This window comes from Varanus komodoensis, unplaced genomic scaffold (genome assembly GCF_004798865.1).
Source record: "Varanus komodoensis strain SLA01 unplaced genomic scaffold, ASM479886v1 scaffold17, whole genome shotgun sequence".
NCBI lineage: Eukaryota > Metazoa > Chordata > Lepidosauria > Squamata > Varanidae > Varanus > Varanus komodoensis.
The window spans coordinates 11,053,430-11,080,327 of NW_025335505.1; the positions used below are offsets into that span (position 1 = coordinate 11,053,430).

The 26,898-nt window shown below is 39.8% G+C and overlaps 1 protein-coding gene across 1 annotated transcript in view; it reads right to left on the reverse strand.

Moving 5' to 3' along the window:
• APCDD1 (APC down-regulated 1) overlaps positions 1-23,274 on the reverse strand; it is a 31,947-nt gene extending 8,673 nt beyond the window's left edge. Inside the window, exons 1-3 of the mRNA XM_044426309.1 lie at positions 23,023-23,274; positions 13,819-14,002; positions 11,462-11,993 (exon numbers count right to left, since the gene is read on the reverse strand). Of these exons, the coding sequence (XP_044282244.1) occupies positions 11,462-11,993; positions 13,819-14,002; positions 23,023-23,080 (774 nt within the window). The 5' untranslated portion in view covers positions 23,081-23,274. The remainder of the gene's footprint in view (positions 1-11,461; positions 11,994-13,818; positions 14,003-23,022) is intronic.
• Positions 23,275-26,898: the final 3,624 nt, after the last annotated feature.

Consider the following 26,898-nt stretch of genomic DNA (forward strand, 5'->3'; position numbering starts at 1 on the left):
TATGGCTTGCCCTTTTAAATGACTTTTCTCTTACACTGATGTTATAAAGTTATTTCCACAATTACACCAAACTGTTTTAGTAGTAATTTAAAATAAATTGCTAAAAAAAGCAGTGCACATTGTGAAAACAATGTACGCTGTCTCTTAGATATATTAGACCCACAAAAGGTTGTTAATGGAACATCCACCCACCCACAATATTTATGCAGCAAAGTTTGGAAAAACTACGGGACAGGACTTAAAGCTCTCAGTCTGAAAGCTCCCAGAGATCTACAGTATGTCCTGAAATCTACTTCTTTTCTTGCATTTGGGATAACAGGAGAGGATTACAATGTTCACCATTTATACAGCGTAGACTTATGAAGGGCAAATGCTCATCCAGAGCCAAAATTTAGCATTCTACCTTAGCTTCTCTGGTAGCCACTATAGTACAAGCATGTCTTTTTGTTGTGACATGTGCTGTAAAATTTGCTGTACGTACAACAGAAGCTTGGGGGCTCCATGCTATGAGCAAAGGAAACTACTTCCTTCTTACAACTAGAGATAAGCACTTTTGATACATATGGAGATTGGTAACGTTGTGCCTTTCACTCTGTTTCATTAATACAGAGTAATGATACTAATTTTGTTCAGTGAATAATTTTCTATCCTACCATATTCATGAAAGATGAAACCATGTAACATAATTATTTCATCCGGCATTTCTTTGAACACACCCACTGTTCTTCTGTGATCTAAGCCTGGCTGTTCAATCCTATACAAGTTATGCCTTATTTCAATATCACTTTGATGTAAAGAGTCTTCAGGTCAGCACTGCACTTTTTAAAGAGAAGTAGTTGCCATGTGCTGCATGAATTCCAGAAATCAAATGCTAATTGAACTAAGAACAAGAAAGGGAAATGCTGTATTTTGTTCTACATTGCTGAGCTAGAATGAAGAAGTTGCTCTATAATTTAAGGATATTTCTCATTTTTGTGCTGGCTTTTTAGAGACCTTCCAAAAGTGCATTTAGTTTTAAGTCACAGCTTTCTGATCACTTCTTTTCTATGTATGTTTGGTAAAGATAACTTTAAACACTTTTTAAACAGGGACATCAAGAAAGAGCCATAATCAGAAACAGAGCACTAGTAAATTAGCATTATTTTATTCTTTATGGAAAAAGTACAACTCTAATAGCTGCAAATTTGTATCACATTTTACATATTATGATGTGTACTATCTCTGTAAAAGATTTCGAATTGCTGAAGTATGCATAAAACTATGTTGTTTGCACAAAATATTTTGAAATTATTCTATTATCCCTCCACATGAGATCCCTAAGGCTGCTCTCAACAGTAATTCAAACATATGGTCCATAAAACAATATACAGAAAATAAAATTGATTAAAGAAATATCTTTCAATTGCTACTTTCCAAAAATGGAACGGCATGGTGTAGCTCAGATACAGTTGTTCCCAGCTTAGTCATTACAGTTCCCCTGAGTATTCTCTTGCAATATCTGGTCTGGCACTCCTTCCCAAGTCATCTCATGCTATTTGCTCTGTAGTTCCTTCACTGCAATGTACATGTTCTTAGCATAGTCCCGCAACACTTGTATTTTCAGGGGCTGGAGGGCCCTGCTGTAGGAAGAGGGAGAGAGGGTCTACTTTCCTTTGGCCCAAATGCATGAGCCTAAATCTGGATTATAATTCTGCATCTTTCACAGAATTTTGTAAGGGGAGGGTTTCCAGATGTCATCATCTTCAATTTGTATGCCTCCTGGATTTTCCCACGACTTTCTCCCTCAAGAAAATCACAGGTTTTCCCCTCTAAAGAACTCTAAAGAATCAGTGTGGCGTGGTGGTTAGAGTGCTGGACTGGGGACTTGGGAGATCTGGGTTCCAGTCCCCACTCAACCAAGAAGCTTACTGGGTAATTTCGGATCAGTCATAAAATGGATAGGAGAAGCGCTATGTAAGCCACCTTGGGTTCCTTGCAGGAAGAAAAAGGTAGGATATAAAGTAATATAACAACAGCAAAGTACCCTTTTAAATAATGTGAAACTACCACAATTATTTTTGTATGGTAAACTTACTTGTCTTTCATGAGCATTAGTATAACTAAAACAGACTCAGATGCAACACAAATTTCTTCCTAGCAAAACAAACTTGGATAAACTGAAATTGCCTATTTTCTGATAGCTACCAAAGTTTTTTTTTCCTGCCACGGAAGATAAGTTATTAAATATAGCAGTTATAAATCTATTCTTAAGGTAGGAAGCACCTCCAAAATAGAAACAGGTGTGGAATATGGCCTGTGTTAGAAAGCACCAATGCCAACAGCAATATACAGTGGTACCTTGGCTCACAAACGCCTTGGGTCACGAACAAAAATGTCATGAAAATTTTGAATTGGGTCATAAACTCCCCTTTGGGTGGCGACCAAGATCGCAGCCATCTCCCCTCACCCCCGAGTGGGGAGATGGCCGTGATCGCAGTCGCATTCGTGCAGGGAACACATGCGTGATCACGGCTGTGCTGTGCTGCGCCCATCTTTCCTGCAGGAGCGCACCTGTGATCGCACACATTTTCCCTGCACGAACGCAACTGCCATCGTGGCCTTCTCCCCACTCGGGGGGGTGGGGAGATGGCCGCGATCATGCTGGTTGTGGGGGGGGGGGGAGATGGCTGAGATTGCGCCCGTCTTTCCTGCAGGAGCGTGCCCATGCCAGGGTTCCTTTGAGAAGCACCACCCCAACGTAAATGTAACGAACAGTGTTGAATCTGACGAACAATAACATGGTCTCTCATTTCTGGAGGGTTATGCAGCACAGGAAAAAACAAGTGACTACAGACAGATTTTTCACCAAAATTGACCCTGCAGCTAAGAGACAGAGAGAGGAAACCCCTGAAAGAGATCCCGCCAATGTCCTTATGGAGGGGGACTCTCCCTCAAAACAATAATCTCCCCCCCACCTAGGTTAGTGTTCTCCACTGTACTGTACAGTGCTTTGTTACTTTGTTGTTCTTTGTCACTTTGTTTCAAAATTTCTGATTAAAAAAAATAAGTTACAGAACAGATTAACCTTATTTACATTGAACCTTATGGGGAAGTTTGACTTGGCTCGTGACCAAAATTTGGCTCACAACCACATTCGAAGGGGCCAGAATGGATTAACCTTATTTACATTGAATCTTATGGGGAAGTTTGACTTGGATCACAACCAATTTGGGTCACAAAGTCGTGGAACAGATTAAGTTCGTGAGCCAAGGTACCAGTGTAGAACAAAGAAGCTCCCAGTGTGTCCCAAATCCTATGCTTTAAGGTGAATGTAACTTGCTTACTTCAGACAAAGAGAGATGGCATCTACGGAATGCCTGGAATAATTTATTAAAGTACTCTTCAGTAGAAGAGTCCTATTACTGTAAGTCATATTAAGCAGTGCAAACATGTAATGCAAACTGCCCTGACAAACTGTCTTAACATCTTGGCATACTCTAGCTTTCTTTCTTGTCATCAACCCACATCTTAATTAATCATTTCATGTTTATTTTTGCTTAATGAACCCAAAAGTCCACCTATTCTTTTTCCTTGTATATTACTTGTTTTTGAAGAAATTAACTCCCAAAGTCTCTTGCATGAAACCATCAACCAAAAACCAGCCCAAAATAGAGATTTTAAATTGACAGGCTAATCTCTGACTGAAAACAAATATCAAAAACAAGCAGAGAAATGAATCTTTTGTCATGTAAGTAGAGAAAAGATTGGAAAATATTCTTCTGTCATTTAAGATGCATGTAACTCTGATGCCAACTTTACCTGAAGCTGCAATCTACTACATTTATCTTTCCCCAAATGATAAAGGTACATAATGAAGCTTTTTCTAATCAGAACAAAAAAGGACATGTTCTTTACCCTTCTTGCTGGGTTTGAGCTCTTCCTTATTCTACTCTTTCCTTCTTTAGTGATGCCAGAAAGAAACAAAAAGTAAACTACATTTTTATATAATGGCTCACTTGGGGCCCAGTACTTCTAACTTTCATTTTTATTTAAAGTAAGCACACACACACACACAAATTAATTTCCCCTCTTCCTGAACTTACCCATGACAGCTCTTATTTCTATCACTACCCTACTTAATGACAGTAACTCCCCAGTTCCAGCTTTCATGAAACTGCCTGCTTCACAGTCCTCTGTTTAAAGTATTTTCTAACTTATTTCAGGAATTGTATTTCTCTCACTGTTTTTCTTTTTTAGTCTAGCACACTGCAGACTAAAATGTCTAGATTCTCATCTGGTGCAAATAATCTTTGATCCAATAACCTTAATGGAAATATGTTGATTTATGCCAGGTGAAATTTGTAGACCAAGAACTGAAACTTGTTTTGATTGAAAAGCTGAGAGTATTGCAAATAGTTAAGGACAAGCAGTTTAAGCAAATCAGAAATATTGACTAACAGCATTGTTTTATTTTCAGCTGCCTTTGGTTAGCCTTAAAATAAGTATTTAGCACTGAACCCTTAAGTCCATAAAACTGTTGAATTACAGGCACAAGCAACTGATGTCAGAGAAGGGCATGTCAGATGAAGATGATTATACTCAGTATTTTCAAGGCTTAGCATGGTGGCTCTTGAATGCCAGGCCTTTTGAGTTAGATTTCCCATGATGATCCCAAAGGAAAACTCAACAGCATTTGATTCCAAAGGAATCTTTGGAAAATGAACAGAAAGGCCTGCTTATCTTCACATGATGGTGCTGTGGAGCTGATGCCACTCTTATGTATATTTAGTACAATTCCCACTCCAGTGCTCTAGTGCTAAATATCTTAAGCCCAAGAGAACACTTTAATAAGAATGGCTAGAATCTCTCCATCACCAAAGTGATAACCAGAAGGCTTTCCATGATCTCATACATGAGGCTAACGTAGCTAAGGGAACTCCCAGGGAAGTGACCCTTAAAATGCTAATATTAACTGAAGCTTACTAATGACATATGAACTTTATACAAGATTTAAGAGTAATGACATAAAGGGCTGATTTTTGAGCATCACGTTTTGGCAGTTCAAAGTATAGCAATCTGTATTTCACTTTAAGGTATCTTTTTTAAACCACTGTGTCCGAAGAAATGTAACTTAAAAGCAGTCAGGCTTGTCTGCTTCAGTTGGATTTTATGACCCTTTCAAGGAAAACACTAAAAGAGAAAGATATGCTTTGAATTTAAATCTTAGCATGTCGGGTGATACATGAGGAATGAGACAACCAGTGTCCTTCTCAGATGCAGGATGCCTGTGTCTACATCTGTCATCTATTCCACTGTAGCAATACTAATTTACAATGGCAAAAGGTATCACAGGATTCCTCCAAAAATGGAATCAAGAGGCTGAACTGGAAGACGCAGATAATGGAAGAGAGGAATGAAGTTCTCATAATTTTTATCTGCCTCCCATCTTTGTAACAACCTCTTCACTGCAGACCTTCGATTGCCAAATTTGCTGTCTTTTTGGTGCCAGGCCTTGGATATCCAAGGGCCAGAGGGGATTATTCAGGTGATTCTTTGCAGGGTCATTTTATTGTATTTTTAAAGCTACTCATTTTAAAATTCATTTTAGTTTTGTTTTTAATTATATTTGTATTGTATTTTATTCTGTTCTATGCACTGCTGTAAACCTCCCAGAGAGCTTTGGCTATGGGGTGGTACAGAAATGAAATAAAGAATAAAAATAATTTTATTTAATCATCAGTCAAGACAAGTCCTCTTCTGCTCATTAAGCATATTATGAATTATGCATTATGTATTTTAATGTATCTTAGAATTTCATTTAAATTGTTTTTATCAGCTGGACTGAATGCCATTTTTTTCAATAACTAATTGAAAAAATTAGTAATTACCATTACCAGAGAAACTGGTAATGGTAAAATAAGTGTATTTTTGCTAAATGAACAAACATGTTTCTTTCTTTCTTTTTTGGATAGAACTTGGCTGATTCTTATTTATTCTTAAGAATGTATTCTTAAGAACTTCTCTCCCACATGACTTCTCCTGTTTTTACTTTGTCCAAGAGGTTTTCTCTTACCCTAATTCTTATATTTTATCTTCTACTTAATCTGTGATTAGAAGAAAGCTCTTCTACCCTTTCTCCTTCAGTGGATTGTGTGATCACTCAAATTGTGATCAACTACTATGAGACACAAAGAAGTAGAATGGTACTTCAGAACTGATGTGTTAACCTAGAAGTGACCTACATGTCAAAACCTTGGCCATTTGAACCTTACTTTATCATACATTTATTGTTTCTCCTTAGCTTCTATACAAAACCAGACTCATATGAACTCTAGGAGAAATTCCTAGCCTTGGCTACAACCATATTTCCATATTTTGACAAACTTGCACTTATTAAGTGCCAGGTGCCAAAACTATAGGAAAAAGGCAGGACCAATTTAGAAACATAGAAACAGAGCAAGTCAGAAGGGGTCTCCTGGGCCATCTAGTCTGACCCCCGGCTCCAGCTGGCACCGCTCCTGACATGCCCACCATGTGCATGTCCAGCCTATCTTTGACAGGAACATAGAATTTAACACACAATATGTTACTTTTTCATTGTTTGTATTCATCAATACATGTCATAAATTTAAAAGGTTTTTTTTAGAGTGGCTTTTGCGGTTTTTCTTTATTTTGTCTATAAAAAGAAGAAAATTCTGTTATTTCCATTATGTTGAGGCAGAACTCAGGTTTTACACATGGTGACTGCAGGTACACTGAAATGCTAAATAAATGTGTTTCATACACCCCAGACATTCATTATTCAGGTAAAGAAGCTTGAGGAGACCTACCCTGAATCAAAGTTATCTCTGTAAGTCTCTTGGATCTCTGAAAGTATAAGCCTTAAATTTACTGATGGTCCCCGGGCATGTGTTAATGGTTTTGCACTTTAAACATAGAGTGGTGAACCACAGGAAATCCCCAGGAAAAATAAAGATATAATACAGTCTTTTCACAGTCTGAGTACATAATATATTCAACAACAGAAGAGTCTTGCTGCGTTTTTAGCTTTCGTAGTAAGACTGGCTGCACCCAAAGCTCCCAGTAGCTCTGAAGACCTGTCATTAGTGAACTGTGGTCCACCCTGTGCCCACACATTCTTGGTGCTCCTTCAAGAAATAATGGTATCAGACTGCCAATACACATGGCCTGAGTTATCCTACCCTCTTTACAGCCACCTCAAATCCAGCTGTCAATGAAAACTTCTACATCCCATTTTTGCTAATAAATATTTCAAACAAGAAAGCAACTTGCTTCCCTTACATTGCACTGGGCAGTTGGTATAATTCCACTAGACTACTAGAGGTCACAAATTTAGGAAATTATAGATATTTTATTTAAATACTAATAAACAGTATTCACGTAAGGAAGTTATAAAGAGGACATTTCAGGGTGGGGACTCCATTTTTTCTTCATTTGCTCAAACAAACTTTGGACCTTAGGAAATTCATTCACATTAACAGCTTGGCCTAGATCTGTCTAGTTTTCACTTTGGGCCTTTGTAACTAAACTATTGTAAAGAATTTGGAACAAGCCTGATTCTATTTCACTCTAGCATTCCTAACATATCCAATAATTATTTGCTTTTAACTACCACTCATTTCAAGCATATAATGAACATGACTTCTTTGTTTTTGCATGTTTAACAACTTTAAAAGCTTCAACGCTCTCTATTCTTTATAGAGGTCTAATGATTTTAGCTGTGTTTTAATATTTTAAAATAATAATAAAAAGGAAATGAAACAAGCTTTGCCAGACGGATTCTGTAAAATACACCTGATTCACTTCAGAGGTGATAGTCTCACCAAGCTAAGTGTGTGACCATAGAACTATTAAGAAAAAAACTTGAATTCATGTTTCTGTTTATATGTGGTATCTAGTTTCCAGAAGAGCTGAGACTAGTGATTTTAAACTCATTTTAGAATTTAAGCTTATTATCAGCTATGTCCCTGTGGACCAGCAATTAGGAAAAAACAATTTTGAAGGACAACCTGTATAACCATACACAAGTGTTTTATATGTTCTCCAGATCCATCTTTTCTGGCCATCTGTTTTACATCTAAGAGCGATGCTACAACCTGTAAATAGCCAGAAGGGGTCAAACTGCACATTATACTAGACTGTGTGAGGATGGCTTCTCCAAAGCTTTCTTTCTTAAATTCTCATGAAAGCACAACCACTTACAACTTTGTATAGAAAAAGCATCAAATGAGATTATGCACAACAAAATGGGATTATATTTTATTTTAAAATGACCTGTCCAAAATGTCACACAAAAATGCCAGGACCTAATAGAAATATGTTTCTTTGCATAGAGGTGTTTTATATGTCCATTCAGTGACGTCTTATTAAATAATTACACCAACTGGTTACAATCATGGCCTTTGTGGTGGAAATCTTTAAAAACGCTAAGAAAAATTCTAAATTAGAAGTGACTCTAAAGCATTCTGTTTAGAATTAACCAATGACAACTCAAGTTTCAAATGTGGTTCCAATTGCTATGTGCATTCCTTTGAAATGTCATCAGTAAAGATGTACAGACAGGTTTACTCCAAAACCTTAAGATGTATTTTCATCTCTCTCTCTCTCTCCCCCTCCCTCCCTCCCTCCCTCCCTCTCTCTGTTTGTACAGTTAGGTTTGGTACTTTCAGTTCTTGCTATAGATTAAATTTGCAAGTCTTCTAAAATGGATGGAAAATTAATATTCCATTAATATCTTTAGTTCTTCCTTCTCTTGCAGAATAGAACATGCATCATTTTCTCATGGCATGTGGACATGTGTCTGCAGTAACATTCTCAGCATGTTCCCATCCTTGCACAGTTGCTAGGCTGACAACATATTGATTTCCTCTCCTATTTTCTTGACAATCTTTTCTTTCTTCAATAAAAACCTTTCTCATTATCTATCAACATTTTTTCTGGCTGTGATTTCAAAGAGATTTCATAGTACATATCAAAGATGTTACTTCTAGAGGTACCACACTAATAACCTCAGGTACAAGTGTGTGTGTGAGAGGGAGAGAGGGAGAGAGGGAGAGGGAGACTAGAACTCAGCTAACCGAGGCAATGCACACATTTTATTAACTGACTTGTAAATCTGACTATTTTAAGGACAGGGAAATACAAGGCTGCAGATTTCCTTGTTCAAAAATTACACCCCATAACATTTGTCAGATCATTAAAAAATCCTCTCTATGGTTTGACAGTTGTCAAAAGTGTGCATGAAAAGCAGATGGGATGTAAATCTCCCCTTTCTGCAGTGCCTAGAGGCTCCTTAAAGTGTGGAAAAGCTGGAGGGCACCAAGGAATGCTCAATACTTACAAGCTGGAGGATCATATTGCTAAAGGGAAATATATATGCCAATCGCTTTCAAGGCAAAAGCCTCTTTGCTACTTTGCATTTCACTTGACAAATTGACAGCTGACCAATTGACAGCTGGAAGCTGGAAGGAACACACTGCATTTTGACAGCAGACATTTACCAGATCACTGGTCAGGCAAAACTCCAGATTTCAGGCAGATTTAAGTGCACGCCTTTGCAAAACAAAAATTGTGATCCCAATTACACACATTTTTGTTGTCTTTTCAAAATAGGAACAAGCTAGTAATAGTTAACCCAACGTGTCATTTGAGCATCAGTGGAGTAGCCATCACTTGTGAATGAGATTAATAAGAGTCGTAAGGGTTTTTTGCTGCTCTCCTCCAGTTGGTCTCCCAGGTTCAGATCACACAACAAGCCACATGAAGCTATTGTTTGTCTAAATCAGATCTAAATAGGGACTCCGTCTAAAAAGGATGCAGAGATTTGAAGCTAGCCATCAAGTCCCTTTTTCTTGAAAATGGAGTCAACTTCACGTTTATACTTTCCTCAGAAGCTAGGAAAATGCTTGAGTCTGTGAGGGTAGTTAAGACACAAAACAAAACAGGGAGGTTCTTCTTGTGAAAGAATGTAAATTGTGCCTCTCCATTTCATGAGTAATGATCATTCAAAGTTTGCATTCCTTTGTCAACTGTCAAAAGAAAGCAAAGTGGAGGAAAGGCCTATTTGGAGCATGTCTGGGTCAATTTCCAGAGATGGGAGCTGTGCTGTGCTTCGCCCACAGATATTCCCAGAACAGTGCCCAGCTGAGCCTTCCCATTTGTGGACCCCCAAAGTATGCAAGTATGTCCAAGGATGCATTCCCACAAATGTGCCTAAAATAATTTTAAAAACACAGAAATATTTACACACATGGTTAGTGCAAAAATAACAGTAACAAGAGGTTTCCAACTACTGACAGCCCCTCCAGTGTGTGCACTTGGGAACTTTGAAGGGGCTCTCACTGGCTGTCAAAAAAACTAGATGTCAAAGTAGAAATTATGATCTCTGGAAAGATGGAAAGATGAACAAAATATGTGGCAAGTGAAAATTACTTGTGGCAGGAGGGAACAGCCAAGCCAGTCCTGCCATGGAGTCCTCTGAGATATCTGCTGGAGAACCATGGAGGAGGCAATGGGTGAAGGACAAGTGGTGAATCCAATCATTACCACTACGGCTTATTGCTGGAGCGATTCAGCATGATGTGCAAACTTGCTCACTCTGTATCTGATAGCATACAGGATGAAAAACATAAGGCAGATCTCAAAGATGTTCAGTAGAGGTACTTCAAAACTACAAGAGCTTAAAAGCAAAGAATTAAGGAAAGTGTTATTTGCTGCATCTTTTGATGAGATGCTGCAGGCCACAATAGTGCCCTATCCTCAAACTACTCTTACCTGACCTGACAATATGCAAAATTTCATTTGTAATAAAACACAAAAGCTAAAAGAAATGACCTCTGGAGTGGCTGGCTGGTAAGCTTAAATAGTTTCTGTTTTCAAGAAAGGGTGAATTTCCTGTTATTATTAGTTTCCTGTTATTTCCTGTTAGGAAATAATAGTTTCCTGTTATTGTCAGCAACATTTCAAAGTTCAAGGAACCTTGAAAGAGTATGAGCTAGGGAAAAGTATATGATAGATTCCCACTCACCCTTGAACCTGTTTCAATCAACAAAACTTTGATATGTTGTTGTACCTTTATTTCTAATGTAAGTGTTAACAAGAGAGTATAGTTTTATTCCACAAGCTTTGAGAAGTTTTGCAGGAGCTGGTGCTCCTTAAAAAGGCAAAAGAGACAAAGGAAACAAACTTTGTGATGAGTGTGCAAAAGAAGAGAATCACTAGGGGCGATAGGGCTGAACCTGAAAGAAGTGATGCTGCCTTGGATGGGAGCAAAGCATGAAAAAAGCAAAAATGACAAGGAGTGTATGAAGGTGTTGGGCCAAACCTGCAGTGACAGATGATTTTGAATGAAGATGGAATAATGATTCTGATAATGTGAGAATTTTGTTTGCAGCCTCTTTGGCTTACATGGCTATAAAAGGGATATTTTATCAATGTGTCTTGTGAAAAATGTTTCACATACCTTCGCATTCTGCAGAGGAGGTTGGTAACTGGATGGACGATAATACATCCTCTGAGCAGGATCCGTGTGGATGTCTCCAAGAAACAGTTCCTCCACTAGGTGATCTAAATTGTGGTGCAGGTACTGTTTCTCTACACGGATGAGCTGCAGTTCATGCATAGCGAAATTCAGTGCTCTGGTGCATTCATAACCATTCTCTTCTCTCCATAAGTCGTAGCTCACATTCTGCTCCCAGGGTTTATCTTCTGGTACAAATCCGGGGCAAGTCCGATTCACCAGCTGACTTAGTCTTTCAGCAACTGCCTCAGTGTGGCTATTGATCTGCACGTTATGCAGCTGGTAATCTGCTTCAGTCCCTCCTCGAATAATCCAGGATGCTTGCCGGAGGCGAACTTTACCACGGATAACTAAGGAATAGATTGGGTTTGTACAGCGGTTTCCTCCATAGTAAAACTGGTAGGCCTTGAATGTATTATTGTGGTAGAATCTGTAGGATCTTGTGATGAATTCTGGGCCTGACCTAACTTCACAACTGTAGCCAAATTGGAAAAAAAACAAGAATCTTAGTAAGGTGTGAAACTGTAATTTATCAGTAATATAAAAAGTGCTGACTAGGGCTGTTAACACATCTTATTTACACCACAATACAGTATTCTCCATAATAATAATTAGAATACTAGCACTTTCTTCTTCCTACAGTTAACAATATATTTCAGGGGTGGGGTTCTGTGCTTGTCGAGAGTATCTCAAGCAAATACCTTTAGCACTGGGAAAGTATTTAGCATTTTCTGGCTTTTTTGCCCATTTTATTTATTCATTGCCAACTTCCTTTTTTCTCAACACACTTCCTCTTCTCTGAATAATTACTGCTTAGATTTGTAGTCCACTTTATTCCAAGTACTGTCAAGTTAGATATAGAATTTTCTTAAGCTATACCATTAGATGCTCATTTTTTCTCTTTTCTGTCAACATTCTGCATATTTTGCAAAGGTGGAGTAAGCTTATTGAATCAATATTTCAAGACTATTTCCATTTTTTCTTAGAGAGATATGACTATAATACAGTAAAAATTTAGTGCGCCTGCCTTAGAAAATAAATATTCCCACAATCTGAATAGCTTTTAGATTAGCCCTTTCTCATTTTATTTCCTTGAGATTTTGTTTGTTTTACAAGGTAACTCTTTAAAGAAACTTTCATTGCCTGGGATAAAAAGACTGAACATACCTATCTGGCTTTAGGCAAGCAGATTAATAAACGTGCTTTAGGTTTCCTATGTTATAAAATATACCCTAACTGTAACATCTGAAACAGGTATATGAATAGTTACAAGGAAAAGACAGTTTATAAGATAAGACCTTAGTGATCTGCCTGCTTTCTGCAAGTAGAAAGTCTGCATGTATGTGGTGGACTTTTCCAGCTTGTCCCTGAACATACAGTGCTATGTGTGGTGGATCTGGATGAAGATTAGGACTTGCTCAAGCACTATTCCCATTAACTTCAGTTGTGGTTTTGCCTGAATAAGGACTGCAGGACTGGACATGAAGAGAACTTTATATCCCCAAAGAGACTTCCTAAGAAAATAATTGAGTACACAGCTGTATATTGCAAGCTGAGACTAAAAAGTAAATGCCTCCCTTTAACTGAACGCTTGTGATCTCAGATAAGCACATACGCACGCCTGGACTCGTCAAGTAAAGCTTCATAATTTAATTTTGTTAATGAACTTTGTTTATACATATGTCATGCAAAATGGCATAATGCACAAGATTTTATTCATTAGTCCCTGAAAATGGCTGCGCTGCAACACATGACAACATATGAGTAAGTTCATGAATTTCAGTTGCACTGCGGTTTCCAACTCTTTGGAATGTCGTACTGTTTAAAATACAATCTATAGTTACAACATTCTGCAGGTTTGCTTATGCAGCCAGGAAGGATTCTATGTACACATTCTAGCCCTAACAGCAGCCTCTCTGTGCGTAATATAAATTACTCTCAAAGCATTCTTGACTTTAAAATGCAGAATCATATAGAAGAGATACACTGCTGTTATGGAAAGTTTCCTTAAACTACTTACGAATTTGCAGACAAAAGCTACTCAGTGAAGTTTCAGTATTATATTACTATTATTATATTTAATTATATTCTATCAATTCTCAGTACTGGGCCTCAAAGAGGATTATTGTTATTATTACTACCACTCTAATCTTCCCAAGGTAGCTTATAATAAGCTATCATATTTGTCTGTGTTTCTAAAGCACTTTGCTCCCAACATTATTTTAACGTCTATCTGCACAGTTTAGCTTCCTGGATTTCCTTTTCTAAACCATGATCTTACTGCTTGTCTCTACCCTTACCCAGTGGAGACCCAGTGTCCCTCAATGGTGGGAGGCATCTGAACAGTGATTCGGGCTCCATTATGAAGATGTTTCAACATGTGATGACACTGTGACTCCTTGAATGTTCTCCATGCACTCTTCTCTAGTGATCGAGGGTGGGACCTGCTTTCTGGATGAAGAAGCGCAGAACCTTCTCCCAGCCCTGAGAAAGCAAAGATGAAATATGAAAATTCTGATGAGTTTGGGAAAGTGCAAATTGATGCATGCCTCTGTCTCAGTTTCACTTGCTAGCAACCAGATGCATGATGCCTTTTTATAAATTGGCTTTGTATGGGTAACATGATTTGGGATGATCCTCACATTATATTTTTGCCAGCACTAATGTAGGAGGACCAGGACCAGGATGTTTACAGTGCAAACCAAACTAGGTTTACTCAGAAATCCCAGTGCAACTTACTCTCGAGGACATTTCTACACTTTTGCGTTAATACAAACAAACTTTAAATCATTTTACTCATTTTATGGCTCTTCACACATCTTTGTGCATCATGACTACTTCTTCTGGGATTTTTGCTCACAGGATTGCTTTGCTTGGTATTCCCATCTCTGGAGAGAAGAAGAACTTAATAGGAGCTTTTGTGAATCCAATTCCAGTTCTGCATACATAGTTCTGCTTCCTCATCAGCAAACAATAGTTTCATCTCTAGCTTATGCTAGCATATAAAAGTCCTGGAAACTGGTTTTTGTACAGTTAAGGACAAGATGCATCACTATAAATGTACACCTATTGTACATTTGCTCATTCCCTTCACCATTCAATTCCCCAATGTAAGGGCAAAGGAAAGCTTTCTGTTATAATTGCACTGCTGTTTATGTTCTTGAATGCTTTCCTGCATATTAACAGGTATTGATATCTGCTTAGATCTTCTCTTTTTTAGAGCACCATGCCCCAAGCCGGATTTTGCTTCCTTCAGCTCAAGCTAGTATGAGGAATGCTTAGGAATTATGGGAACTGGTAGTCAAAAACATCTGGAGAGCATCTGGCTGGGAAGACCACAGAGGCTTATTTCTGACATACTAAGATTCTGAAACTATTTCAGATTCTGCAATACATTGAATATTATGCCTTAAACCATTTCAAAACCTGAAGTTCAGAACTGCAATTTTAAAGGCTGGAAATCCAATTTGTTAATAAGGCAGATTTAAAATAAAATATCAAATTTAAAATACACATAGGAATCTGTATGTCCCAAATAATAACTCATCTTATTTCAGCATACAAATGCATAGGTGTACTGTGAAACTGTTAGTCAATATATCTAGCAGAGCAAATTAAGGTTTGCTCCATTTTGTTCTACAGTTAGGTAAGCTAAGCTTATGTGGAAATAAAGTATAATATGTGGATATCAACTCTGTTATGACAACGTCAATGTAAATATTTCTTCACTGTAACCATATCAAGTGGAAACTTGTCAGAAGTTTTAAAGCATTCCCAACCGATTAGGCATAACTTACTTAGATAAAGGGTATGGCTTTACTTATCTAGTCAATTGCCCCAAACAAATAAATATACATTAGTGTTATCTTTTGATGTGGAAAACTGCTAGATAACCTCTCTACTACCCATCCGACTTACAATGCACAAGGTATACAATTACAATAGGGAATATTATGTCTCACTGCCAAGCAGATGTTTCTGTTTTTAACTCTAATCACTCTAAACATCTAAAGGAGCAGTATTTCGCAGAACTGGTCACTAAATTAGGCAGGAAAGGGTGGGCCACAGCCAAATTCTGAAGGCACTCTCAAACATTCTATGCGTATGCAGGCATGCGTGTGTGTCTGAATTATAGCTTAGTTACTGTCCCTTGCGTTGCAATGCATGTCTAATGTGCATTGGAAGAAACCTACGGTGACGGACAAAACTGTTAAGGTACACGTAGAGGTTGCAACTCCCTTGTTGCTGGGGTTTGCTGTACATGGAATATGAAACCGGTTTTTGCCATTTGTTGCTGCAGCCCCTTTTCTTCCTTATTGTGAAGTCAGCAGAAGCTCACACCCACCCACCAGGGCTGCACATCTGGTTGCTGATGCTGAATTGGTAGTTGTGCACCCAGAATGCAATTCATAGTTGGCCAATGAACAACCAGAAGGGTATCTAAAGCATGCAATCAGCATTAGAATTATGATGTATGAATGGAAATCTATTTCCCTATATAATGTGATACAGGTGAGAATGTACATCCCCACCTTTTATTTGAGGCACTGCAAATTTTATTACCAGTGCTTCACTACTGATATGAAGCACCCTATTTTGCATGTTTTTGGATTTGGGCTACAGTCAGCAAGGACCATGCAGTCTTACTTCTTGTATATGCATGTTTAATACTGTACTCATATATAAATGATATATTTTAGACAATAACAGAGTTTGTGATAGAAAATTGCACAAAAAATCCCCTCCTAAGATTTCAGTTTAATGCACATGGAAATATTTCCAATTCAGTTTTTCATGTATTTAATTTGTATACTTTATGTATCTATTTATTTGATTTATATAGAAACAGAGCGAGTCAGAAGGGGTCTCCCTGGCCATCTAGTCTGACCCCCAGCTCCAGCTGGCTCCGCTCATGACATGCCCACCATGTGCATGTCAAGACCATATGCTGCCCAATTAGCCATAAAGCTCTCTGGGTGGCTTACAATATAATCAATTGTAATCAAATTAGACATTTTCAAGACTTAGATCCCTAATATATAGTTAATGAGAGCCTACAATATATAAGAAAGGTTTTGATTTAATTATTGAATAAGTTGGCATGTTTACAGTAAGTCAGAATCATATTTCCAAAAAGTAATTAGAACAACTAAGTACAACTAAGTACAAAATAAATTGTCATTCTGAACATCAAAAGAAGCATATTCTTGGAGCCTGTAAAAATGCCCTTTAATCTTCTTTGGTAGGTTGACACTTCAAAGATAAATCAATGCTGGAAATAAAAATTAAAGCAAAAATTCAAACAGGATCCATAGGGTAAATGTATGTAAGATGTGTAGAAAGATATTGGCTTAAACCCTAATATGGGCTACATTTTTAACATTCTATTGGGAAAAAGAAGAACTGTATTGTTTTTACCTCCCAGAAAATCATATGTTATAGAACTACCATAAACGCTTGACGTAAACATAACCGTGATTAAAATATCAGTGTGGCGTAGTGGTTAAGAGCCTGGGACTGGGACTCAGGTGATCCGGGTTCTAGTCCCCGCTCAGCCATGGAGCCAACTGGGTGACTTTGGGCCAGCCACAGACTCTCAGCCCAACCTACCTCACAGGGTTGTTGTTGTGGGGATAAGATGGAGGAGGAGAGATGATGTAAGCTGCCTTGAGCCCTTTGTAGGAAAAAGGCAGGATATAAATCGAAAAATAAATAAATAAATATCCACAACGCACATATATATTCCATATACCTATTGCAATATGTTGCAATAGCAGAATAGCAGCAATCTCCTTAAGTTCACATATCTCAAGTTAAGAACTTAATATAGCTGTGACAAGTGCAAACTTGAGGAATAAATACAAACTAATTGTGTACGTAGGGCAGAGAAAACTCATCATACAGAAGGTTACTAAGTTGCTATGTCTCCTGTACTCTGGCTAGTGTTGTAGGCTGGGGAGACAGATGAAAAATTAGGAAAATGGTTTTAAATCTACATTTCATCTTATTAATCAGGTTCTAGAGTTGAATGATTTTAGCATTTGACATCTAAAACTTTTGTGGCTTTTAGTAAAAGCAGAGTTAACCACGATAATGGATGAGTTCCAGCTACAAACCTCCTTTGACATTCAGCATGTTTTATTTTGAGCAACAGTCTTTAAAAGAATGCAATTCCCATATTATCAAGATATATTTATGAATCAGTATATTACGAATCTGAGTCATTATATGCATGTTATTTAATTTTATATTTTCAGTAGATAACAAACTAAGCATGTTTTCAAAAGTGTGCTAGCATTTTAATGTCTAGTATCTATAATGCACTTCTGAACTGCACATGCTGTCCAGCTGGCTGAAGTACAGCCATGTGATCTAAGCATCTTGACAGATTTTTTTTTTTTTCAGTTGTTGTTTGGCTAACTGATGATAAATGTGATAGCTGATCAAGGTTAAACCGAGTAAGTAGCAATACCCAACAGCATGACCAAATATCCCAGTTCCATTTCACCTAGCCTTAGTTGAAGCAATATATTTAAGACAAGGGAAGTACAGGTAAAACCTTGGGCAGTATCCAGAGCAACACGACCACTAATGTAAATTAGGTTGCACTAATGTAAATGACCTTTAGTACAACATCAATAGTACTTGATAGTGTGACAGATTTCTTCAGGAAACTTATCACTCCAGGAAGTGTGCTAGAGGTAGTTTATACCAGCACAGTGTAATTTCTGTTATTGATAGTGTTGCATGGAATACTACTTCTTGTTTGGAATATTATATTCAGTTCTGAGTGCTGGTTTTTGCAGATGTTGATGAATTTCAGAGAACTGAAGCAGAAATGTAGACATGTCACAGTAGGAGAAGATAATGGGCTGCTTGTTTAGAATTGGAAAAAATGCAAGGACTTAAGAAGCTTTTCTAGATCAAAGTTAAAGGTCTATCTAGTCCACCATCTTCTTTCAACAACAGCCATCTAAATGCTTCCAGAAACATCCTTGCTGTTTTCCTGCAGGTGTTGTTATTCAGAGATAGTCTTGGAACATGTGAGATTCTAGGTACTAGATTCTAGGTTACTGTCCACTAGACCCATTGTCCATGAATGTGTCTAATTGCATTCAAAAGCCTTCTAAACCAGTAGCCTCATCACATCCTATCATATACATTGTATGAAATACTTTCTTATCTCTGTCCCTAATCGATGACTTGGGTGATTGTGAGTTCTAGTATTATGGAGAAAAATTAAGGTAGTCATGCTGCCATCTATTTAATTTTATGCTGTCTAACCAAAATGGCTGAAACAGTTACATATTTTAAAAAATCCATATGAAGTAGCACTTCGTAAGATATCATAACCTCAGAGATACTACAGATTAAATGTTCGTCAACTAATCACTTTTTCAGGAAGTAATTTAACACTACTTTGTCCAAGAAGGAGGCTCAGACTGAGGTGGATTTCCTTGTGGGTCATATGATCTGGAAAAGTACTGAAAAGGCCCTGTTCTATCCAGCCTAGCTATGGGCCTAATTCTGAGGATCACAAAGGATACATTGCTTCTCAAGGGAAAGGAATGCTCTCTAGGATACAATGACTGTTTTACAGCTTGACCCTACACATGTTTACAGAAAAATAAGTCATGCCAACTTCTTTTTTTGTAAATATGCTACAATTGCAGTTTTAAAGTATTTAATAAAAATCAGATACAAAATGGATTACAGTTGTTAATGGATCACAGAGAACAAAACAAGATACAAAGAATTTAATTTACAGAAATGTATGTTTTAGGTTATAGATTAAAAGAGAAAAGCTGCCAAGAAGAAGAGGGTTTTTGGTCATAGATATGGTCCTAGTGATGATTTTAAATTTCCTTTCCTGGAAATCTAAGGACAATCCTATGTTCTGTCAGGGCAACTGTTAATATAGGGTAGCTTTCCTAAACTGCTGACCTACAGATGTATTGAATGGTAGCTGCCATCACTCTGTCAGCATGGCCATGCTGGCTGTGGTTAATGGGAGCTGAAGTCTAAGACATCTGAGGAGCACCAGGTTTGAGAAGGTTCAGATGAAACACTGACTCAAAACTAGGGAGTTGGAGCAAAACAATTGAAACCATTTAGATTTTATATTAAGATTTGACAAATATACAAATGAAAAGAGATCCCAATAAAGAACCTGTATGCATAAATTAAAACTGACAGTTAAATGGGGCTTCATTTGTAAGGGTTCTTACTTATTAACAAATACCACTGACAGAAATACAACATTCTCATTATGCATACGCAGAAGTGAAAATGTATCCCATCCCAAAAAAAGAACAAGCTGTAGGTCCAGGTATGATATCCTACACTGTCCGTATTTAAGCACATGGGGGCAATTATTTTCTACAACTTTTATTCATTTCTGTATGGAATGCTTATGGCCTCAGCAAATATATTCATTCTCTTCCTTCTTCCTTTTCTTAATGGTCCCATTTGATGACACAGTGGGAAGGGAGGAGAGACAGACAAAGCCTCCCATTTCAGCTTCTCTTGGCAGTGGCTGGTTTGATCTGACTATTGGCCCTGATTTGGTTCACATTTCAGCCAAAGTTTAAAACAGCTCTGTAATTCCAAGCAGATGAGCCTGTGAGTCTAACCCTGTAATTATACCTTCTCTCCTTACTTAGCCTCTAACTTCAAACCTTCTGTTTTGACTTCTAGACGCCCAGATCAGAGAATTTTAAAGTACACCTTGGCGTCCATGCAGGTCTGTCTCAACCAGACATATTTATTCAGTCTATACATTTTGTAGTGAACTGTGGGAGGAGAATAATAAAAAACCCTTTGATGAATAAGTAATCTTTGCTCATAAAAAGACAAGATACACAGAAAGCTCATAATCTTTATTATTGTGTGACATTAATGCACATCAATTGCCCAAAAGGGTTGACGTAACTCATACATTCCAACAACTATAAATGATTGTTTTTCAATATTCTGATATCAACACTGCATAGACCTATGTATGTAATCAAGAAAAGAATATGAATAAAGTAGTTATGTTTTTATAAATATTTAATAACCACAGTTGCCACAGAAAAAAATTGGGCAGCCAGCCTCTTTGAAAATTCAGCGATGCATTTCAATGCTGAAGTCCTATCAGTTTAATGGCAGGTTATCTCATACTGGATGGAAACAGCAGCAATAATCGATCTCTCAATAAACTCTTCTGAAGAGTTCAAAAACCACTTGCAATGGGGTGGAGGGAAAAACGGGTCTCCAGATGTTATGGGACTGTAACTCTCATTATCTTTGACCTCTAGCCATGCTTGAAGGGAGTTAAATAGTCCCTTGAACTTGGAGGGAGTTAAATAGTCCAACAACATACACAGAGTTCAACAAAATCTACACAAATTCTCCACTCCTGACTCAGCAGGAAATGCTGGGAACATATAGCAGCACTGGAGTGAACATTATTAAAGTTCGAATGATTATGCCTATGGAAGAATAAGTCACACTGGGTGGATTTAGCCTTGCTCCTGGGAGGCTGCTTGCCTCACCATGCTTTTAGAGTTTTTGAGAGTTTCCACAAACACATGGGCTAGAGTACATTTGCATAGCTGAGTTTTTGAAATGCTTGCAAGGAAGTCCCTCAGTAGAGGCTTCTTCGTAAATGCAGCAGTCATGGCATAGGAAGCCAGGTCTGTTCACAGGTTAAATATTAATATTCTATTGAAGAAAGAAAAAAAGTTCCTCAAAGATCTGTACTGAGACTATTTAATGTTCATAATAATCTGGAATCAAGGGTAAGCGGTGTGGTAGCCAGGTTTACTACCTGAAAATTTTAATTTAATACAAATTTAATTATTCAGGATGGGGGAATCCATGGCAGACTGTGAAGAACTTCTGAGAGGAATCTCCTCATATAGGATGGAAGGATCACCAGATGCAACACAGTGAGGAACAGTGGTGAAAAAGGTGGAACCTGAGTTATGGGTATCAGGAGAAGGACTGACAAGACTGCCATTATAATAAGGTCTGTACATCAATAAATGAAATACTTTGTACAGTTCTAGAAGCTCCATCTCAAAAGGGATATTCCAGAGATAGAAAATGTACAGAAAAGGGGCACCAAATGATCAAGGGATTCAGGCACCATCCATATGAGACTGTGGAAAAAGTAGATGGCTGTTTTTGCCTTTCTCATTCATAACATTAGAATGATGGATCTCATGAAACTTGCAGTAGATCTAATGATGGATCTAATGGTGAAAGTTGCAGTAGATACAGGACATAGCTTCTTTGCACGACATACCATATAGGATTCACTACTACAATATCTGATGACAGTCATGCATTTAGAGAGCTTTAAAAGAAGGTCTCATACAGCTGAGTGTCCATGAGAACAGAGAGTGCATCCCTGAACATCAGCTGCTGGGCAGGAACAAACAGCAGAGGAGGTCTATTGCCTTCATGCAGTCCTTGTGGACCTCTCAGTTGGCCACTGCCAGAAACAGGATATTGGGCCAGATGGATCTTTGATCCAGTTGGGTTATTCTAATGGGCATATTATTCAAATATTTGCCTTTTTCAACCTGCCACTCTTTTAGTTGTGTTGAATGACATCACCCTCCCTTCATACCATGCTGGCTGGGAGGTAATGAGGGCTATAGTCTGAAAAAACTGGAAGGTCCTTTCTACTGAGGAAGGCTGACACAAAGGTGTGTAATGTATTTTTTACAATTGTTACAATGGTTACAGAATGTTTACTTAAGTCCACAGCCCCTTTGATCTTGAGCAGTACGGCTGACCTCAATGACATGGTTTGGTTCTACAGCCTGAGATGCTTTTCAGATGCTCATGCATGCAGAATCCAGCTTAAATGCTGTTTGGCGCATGGGTTTCTAAATACAAAATTATGAAAACGTAACTTGTGGAAAGTCAATTCTATATTCTGAAATTATATGCACTTTCTAAACAGACCCAAAAGGAGATGACTTACCTGGATCATCTACCCTGATTGCCTACCCTTTTCTATAGAAAAACAGTATCATGTTGGGTCTCTCACAAGCCTATACATTAAAACAAACAAAGAAACAAACAAAATACACAACAGACCACTGACTCCAAGGAGTATACTTGGTAACCAACAGCTTTGCAACTTGTCTTGTGAAAGTGGCACTTTTTGACTCTGACACACAAATCTTGCCTATTCAAGTTGTTCAGCAACATGCTCCTTCAGCTGGAACCTTGCTGTCATGCAAAGAAGTGTGTATACTAAGAAATATAACCACTCTGACGTCTGAAGTGCACGGACAGCAGGCAACGCATCCATGCGCTAATATCATCATCATCAAGTACTACCAAACTGCACGGGGAGTCTAAGCAAATGAAAGGGAGAGAGGTCGCAACTCTGAAGAACGGAGTCACTTAAAAGTCGATTAAGAGAAAGCTTTATTTAATTACTTTCCAGAGAGAACCAGCACCACGTTTCAAATACATCGCACCGTTCTGCGAGCAACACTCACCATGCAAGAGCAGGGCTAGGAAGAGGTATTTAATCAAGCTGCAGCAGGGGCAGGACATTTCCACCTCTCCAACGGCTTCTCCAGCAAAGCCTCTCTCCTTCTGGCCTCTTTCTCTTTTATTCGCCACTCTTCTCCTCTCCCCTTCTTCAGAGTCTTTGAGCTTCCTTGAAATCCCAATAATCTCCAAACACGCACATTAAAAAGTAAAAATTAAAAATCCCGCAGGCTCGGAAGCCGCCAAGCGGACCCACCTGGCGGAACGAAAATCAGCCCGGCCGCTTCTCTCGTGGCAAGGGGCGCCTCGCCCTGCTGCCCCAGGCTTAACTCCCGGAGCGTCCCCTCCTGACTAAGGGCTTTCAAGTGAAGGCGGCGCGCCCCATGCCAGCCACGCCGACGGGCTCTGGGCGCGCGTCCCGGGCTCCTCGACGCCTCCTCGTCCTCTGCTCGCAGCAATCTCCGCCGATCGCGCTTTACGCGGCTGCAGGCGCCCCGCTCTCCTCGGCGCTTGGCCCCCCGCGTCTCCTCTTGCGGGCTTTCCTCCTCGCTGCGCTGCTGCAGCGACGGTGGCGGCGGCGACAGCAGCAGCTCCCCTTCATATTTCCCCTTCTGGCAGCAGGAGGAGGAGGAGGAGGGGTCGGGGGTGGCGCTCTCCTCGCGGCCCGAAATCGGACACCCTTGACTTGAAAGAAGACTACAAAGCGCGCAGAGATGTGGAGGGGATTCCCGCCCAGGGCGCGTCCCTCCTCCGGCCCTCCCTCGGGCTTGCGTCCCGACCGAGCGAGGGCCCAACCACTCAGGACGTGAAGCACTTAGGAAAAAGAGTGCTTAGCTGCTCCTGTTCTGGGGGGAAAGCGGCAGAAGTGCGGGGAGGCATCCGAGCAGTAAACAGCAACGAGCAGCCGCTCATCCTTTCCCTTGCAGGGACTGGAGAAGGACAGGGGAGAGTCCCCAGGTCGCAGCGCACAGACGGAGGGCCTCCTGCTCTGAGCTGCGCCACTGCCGGGGTCAGACTCCTATCTCTGGACTGCACAGTGCTGCCTAGAGAGGAAGCAGAAGCCAGTGCATCTGCCACTCGCCGGCTCTCCTTCTCTGGGGAGCGCTATGGTCACTTCAGGAGCATGGAATGCACCCGGGGTTCTCTACGGCGTGTGGGCAGGCAGGCTGGGTGGCAGCCACCGTCCGCTCGGCCGCTCGCTTGCTCGCTCCCTGTCTTTTTTGTGTCCCTGCTCCAGCAGACCACTGCCTCCTTCCCTTTCAGCCTGGCCGTGCCTACTGCCGTGCCCAAAGAGCCAGCAAGCACAAGCAGGCTGGGGTTGTGGAAGGAGAGCCCAGGTGAACAGAGCCAAAGGAAAGCAGCACTTATTCGCCCCCAACCCTTGGTGCTGAGAGAAAGGAAGGCTTGGAATTTCAGCTGCCGCCTCTCCTCACTCAGCTGCTTTCTGGATGATGGAGCGGGTTTTGGAGAATGGTTCCCAGGTCAGGGTCCACATCACTGGTCCAAGGAGAGCACAAGTGAGTGAGCACAAGAGGGCGAGATGGCTGCTCCTTCCGTGATCGGCTCTCTGTCTTCACTACCCAGAGCAGGAGTGGGAAGGTGTGACCTTCAGATATTGCTGATCTACATTCCCTACCATTCCTTACCATTGGCCATGTTAGCTGGGGCTGATGGGAGCAGGAATCCAACAATGTCTGTAGGACACATGCCTTCACGGATAAACCCAGGGACTGACACTTCTAATTGACCGTGCTCACCATGTATTCCTGACAGCTGCTAATGAAGGGGTAGATCCTGAGAGCAAGGGCTCAAGGAAAGTGGCCTGACTACTCTCAGCAGCTGTGTAGGTGTGGGTGTTTTGTGACTCCTACCTGAACAAAGCAGAGAATGCTGCCCCACCTGGGCTATTCAAGCAGGCAAGCTCCCAGGGAGTGAGTGATCTGAACATGCAAACAGGGGGCGCTAACAGGGACCTGTCAGCAGTGTCCAGCAGGAAAGATCAAAAGGGAGGGTCCTACTTAAAAAAAGTGTTGTACACATGCACACATGTGCTAATAGGGCTCTTTTTTATTCTTCAAGGAAGACAGACAAAGCGTAGGACAGTGCAACAAGTACGGCAGGACCAAAAAAGGAGTACAGACTGTAATGGAAAAGATCCTTCCGTGGTGGTGACCTGCGCAGTCTGTGCATTGTTTGTTTGTTTTGTCTGAGATCAGCATGGCCTATCTGTTCAACAAGTGCATGCTGGTCGCCTTGCTGTAAGAAAAAAAAAACAGAGTGCTGGATTGGAAAATACGGGAGTACTGGATCCTCAGAGGAGTAAGAGAAGACGAAGAGATTTTAGACAGTGTTGTGAAACTGCAATAACAAAGTGAAGCACAGGAACTTGAAGAGCAATGGGAAGCTGAAGCAGAGGAGGAGAATCCTGAGACAAAGGAAAATGAAGTAGAGGAAAGTCTTTGGAAAAGGGTGATAGTTAGGAGCAAAAGAACCAGAAGATAGTCTATAGAAATGAAACTGCAGAACCACTTTCAGAGTAAGACTGGAGGGCGGTCTTCTGAGAAAGAACTAGAGGGCACCCCATGGAACAGCATGCAAAAGACTGAAGGGCAGCCAGCAGAGGTCATGAAACCAAGGGCTACAGCAACAAGAAGAGAAGAACAGGAGCTGTGGGTTACTTACTTTGTGGAATGGAAACCCAGGTATACCATGAAGAGCCATGGACTCACCATACTGTTTACCTGGAAGATTAGAAATGTGACTGAAGGTTTCCAGTGCTCACTGACATAGACCCCTTTCTTTTCCCACCTGTGGGAACAAATGATACTGCCAAACCCCTGAATTCTACAGGGGATAGGGAAGTAAACTTAGGGATAGCAAGGGATATAGGCTTATGCACCCCAATGGAAAGAGCATTTCCAATAGCAGCCAATAATAGTCTTCTGAAAAAGAAAAGAAAGATGTACTATAAACTACATGGTCTTCAGTGTCTAAATACTAATGCACAGAGTATGGGAAACAAACAGCGTGAGCTTGAACTCTTCATATAGGAGACTGAATATGACTTGATAGGTGTAATTGAAACTTGTGAGATGACTCCCTTGACTGTAATTTGGCAATTGAAGGATATAACTTGTTCAAGAAGAACAGAAGGGAGGTGGAGTTTGCTATATATTAAAGATACATGTCTCTGCACAGAAATACAGCAGCAGAATCCAATTCTATTATCTTTGAGAAATCATGGAGGACAGGTGATGTGCCTGATGTCTGGAGGAGAGCTAATTTTGTCTTCCAAAAGGGAAAAAAGGAAGAACCTGGATACTACAGACCAGTCACTCTGACATCAGTGCCCTGGGAAAATACTGAAGCAGATTATAAGACAGCCAGTCTGCATACACTTTGAAAACAATGCAGTGATTGCTAGAAGATAATATGTATTTGTCAAGAATAAATCCTGCCAGATTAATCCACTCTCATTTTTTGATTGGCTGATCTTCCTGGTGGACTCTGGGAATGCTATGCACATAATATATCTTAACTTTTGACAAAGTGGTCCATAATCATCAGCAAACTAGCTAAAAGTGGACTAGATGAAACAACTGTCAGGTGGATCCATAGTTCGCTGTAAAGTTGGACTCAAAGGTGCTTATCAATGGCACCTGCTCAAACTGGGGAGAGTGGGGGCACCAGGGAGCTCAGTGGTCTTCAACATTTTTATTAACAAGTTGGATGAGGTGGGGCAGGGAATGTTTCTTAAATTTGTGAGACTGATATTGGCAAGATGAAACAACAGTGAAATTTAATAGAGACTAACACCAAGTTCTGCACCTAGGAAAAAGAAACCAAATGCATAGTTAAAGGATGGAGAATACATGGCTCAG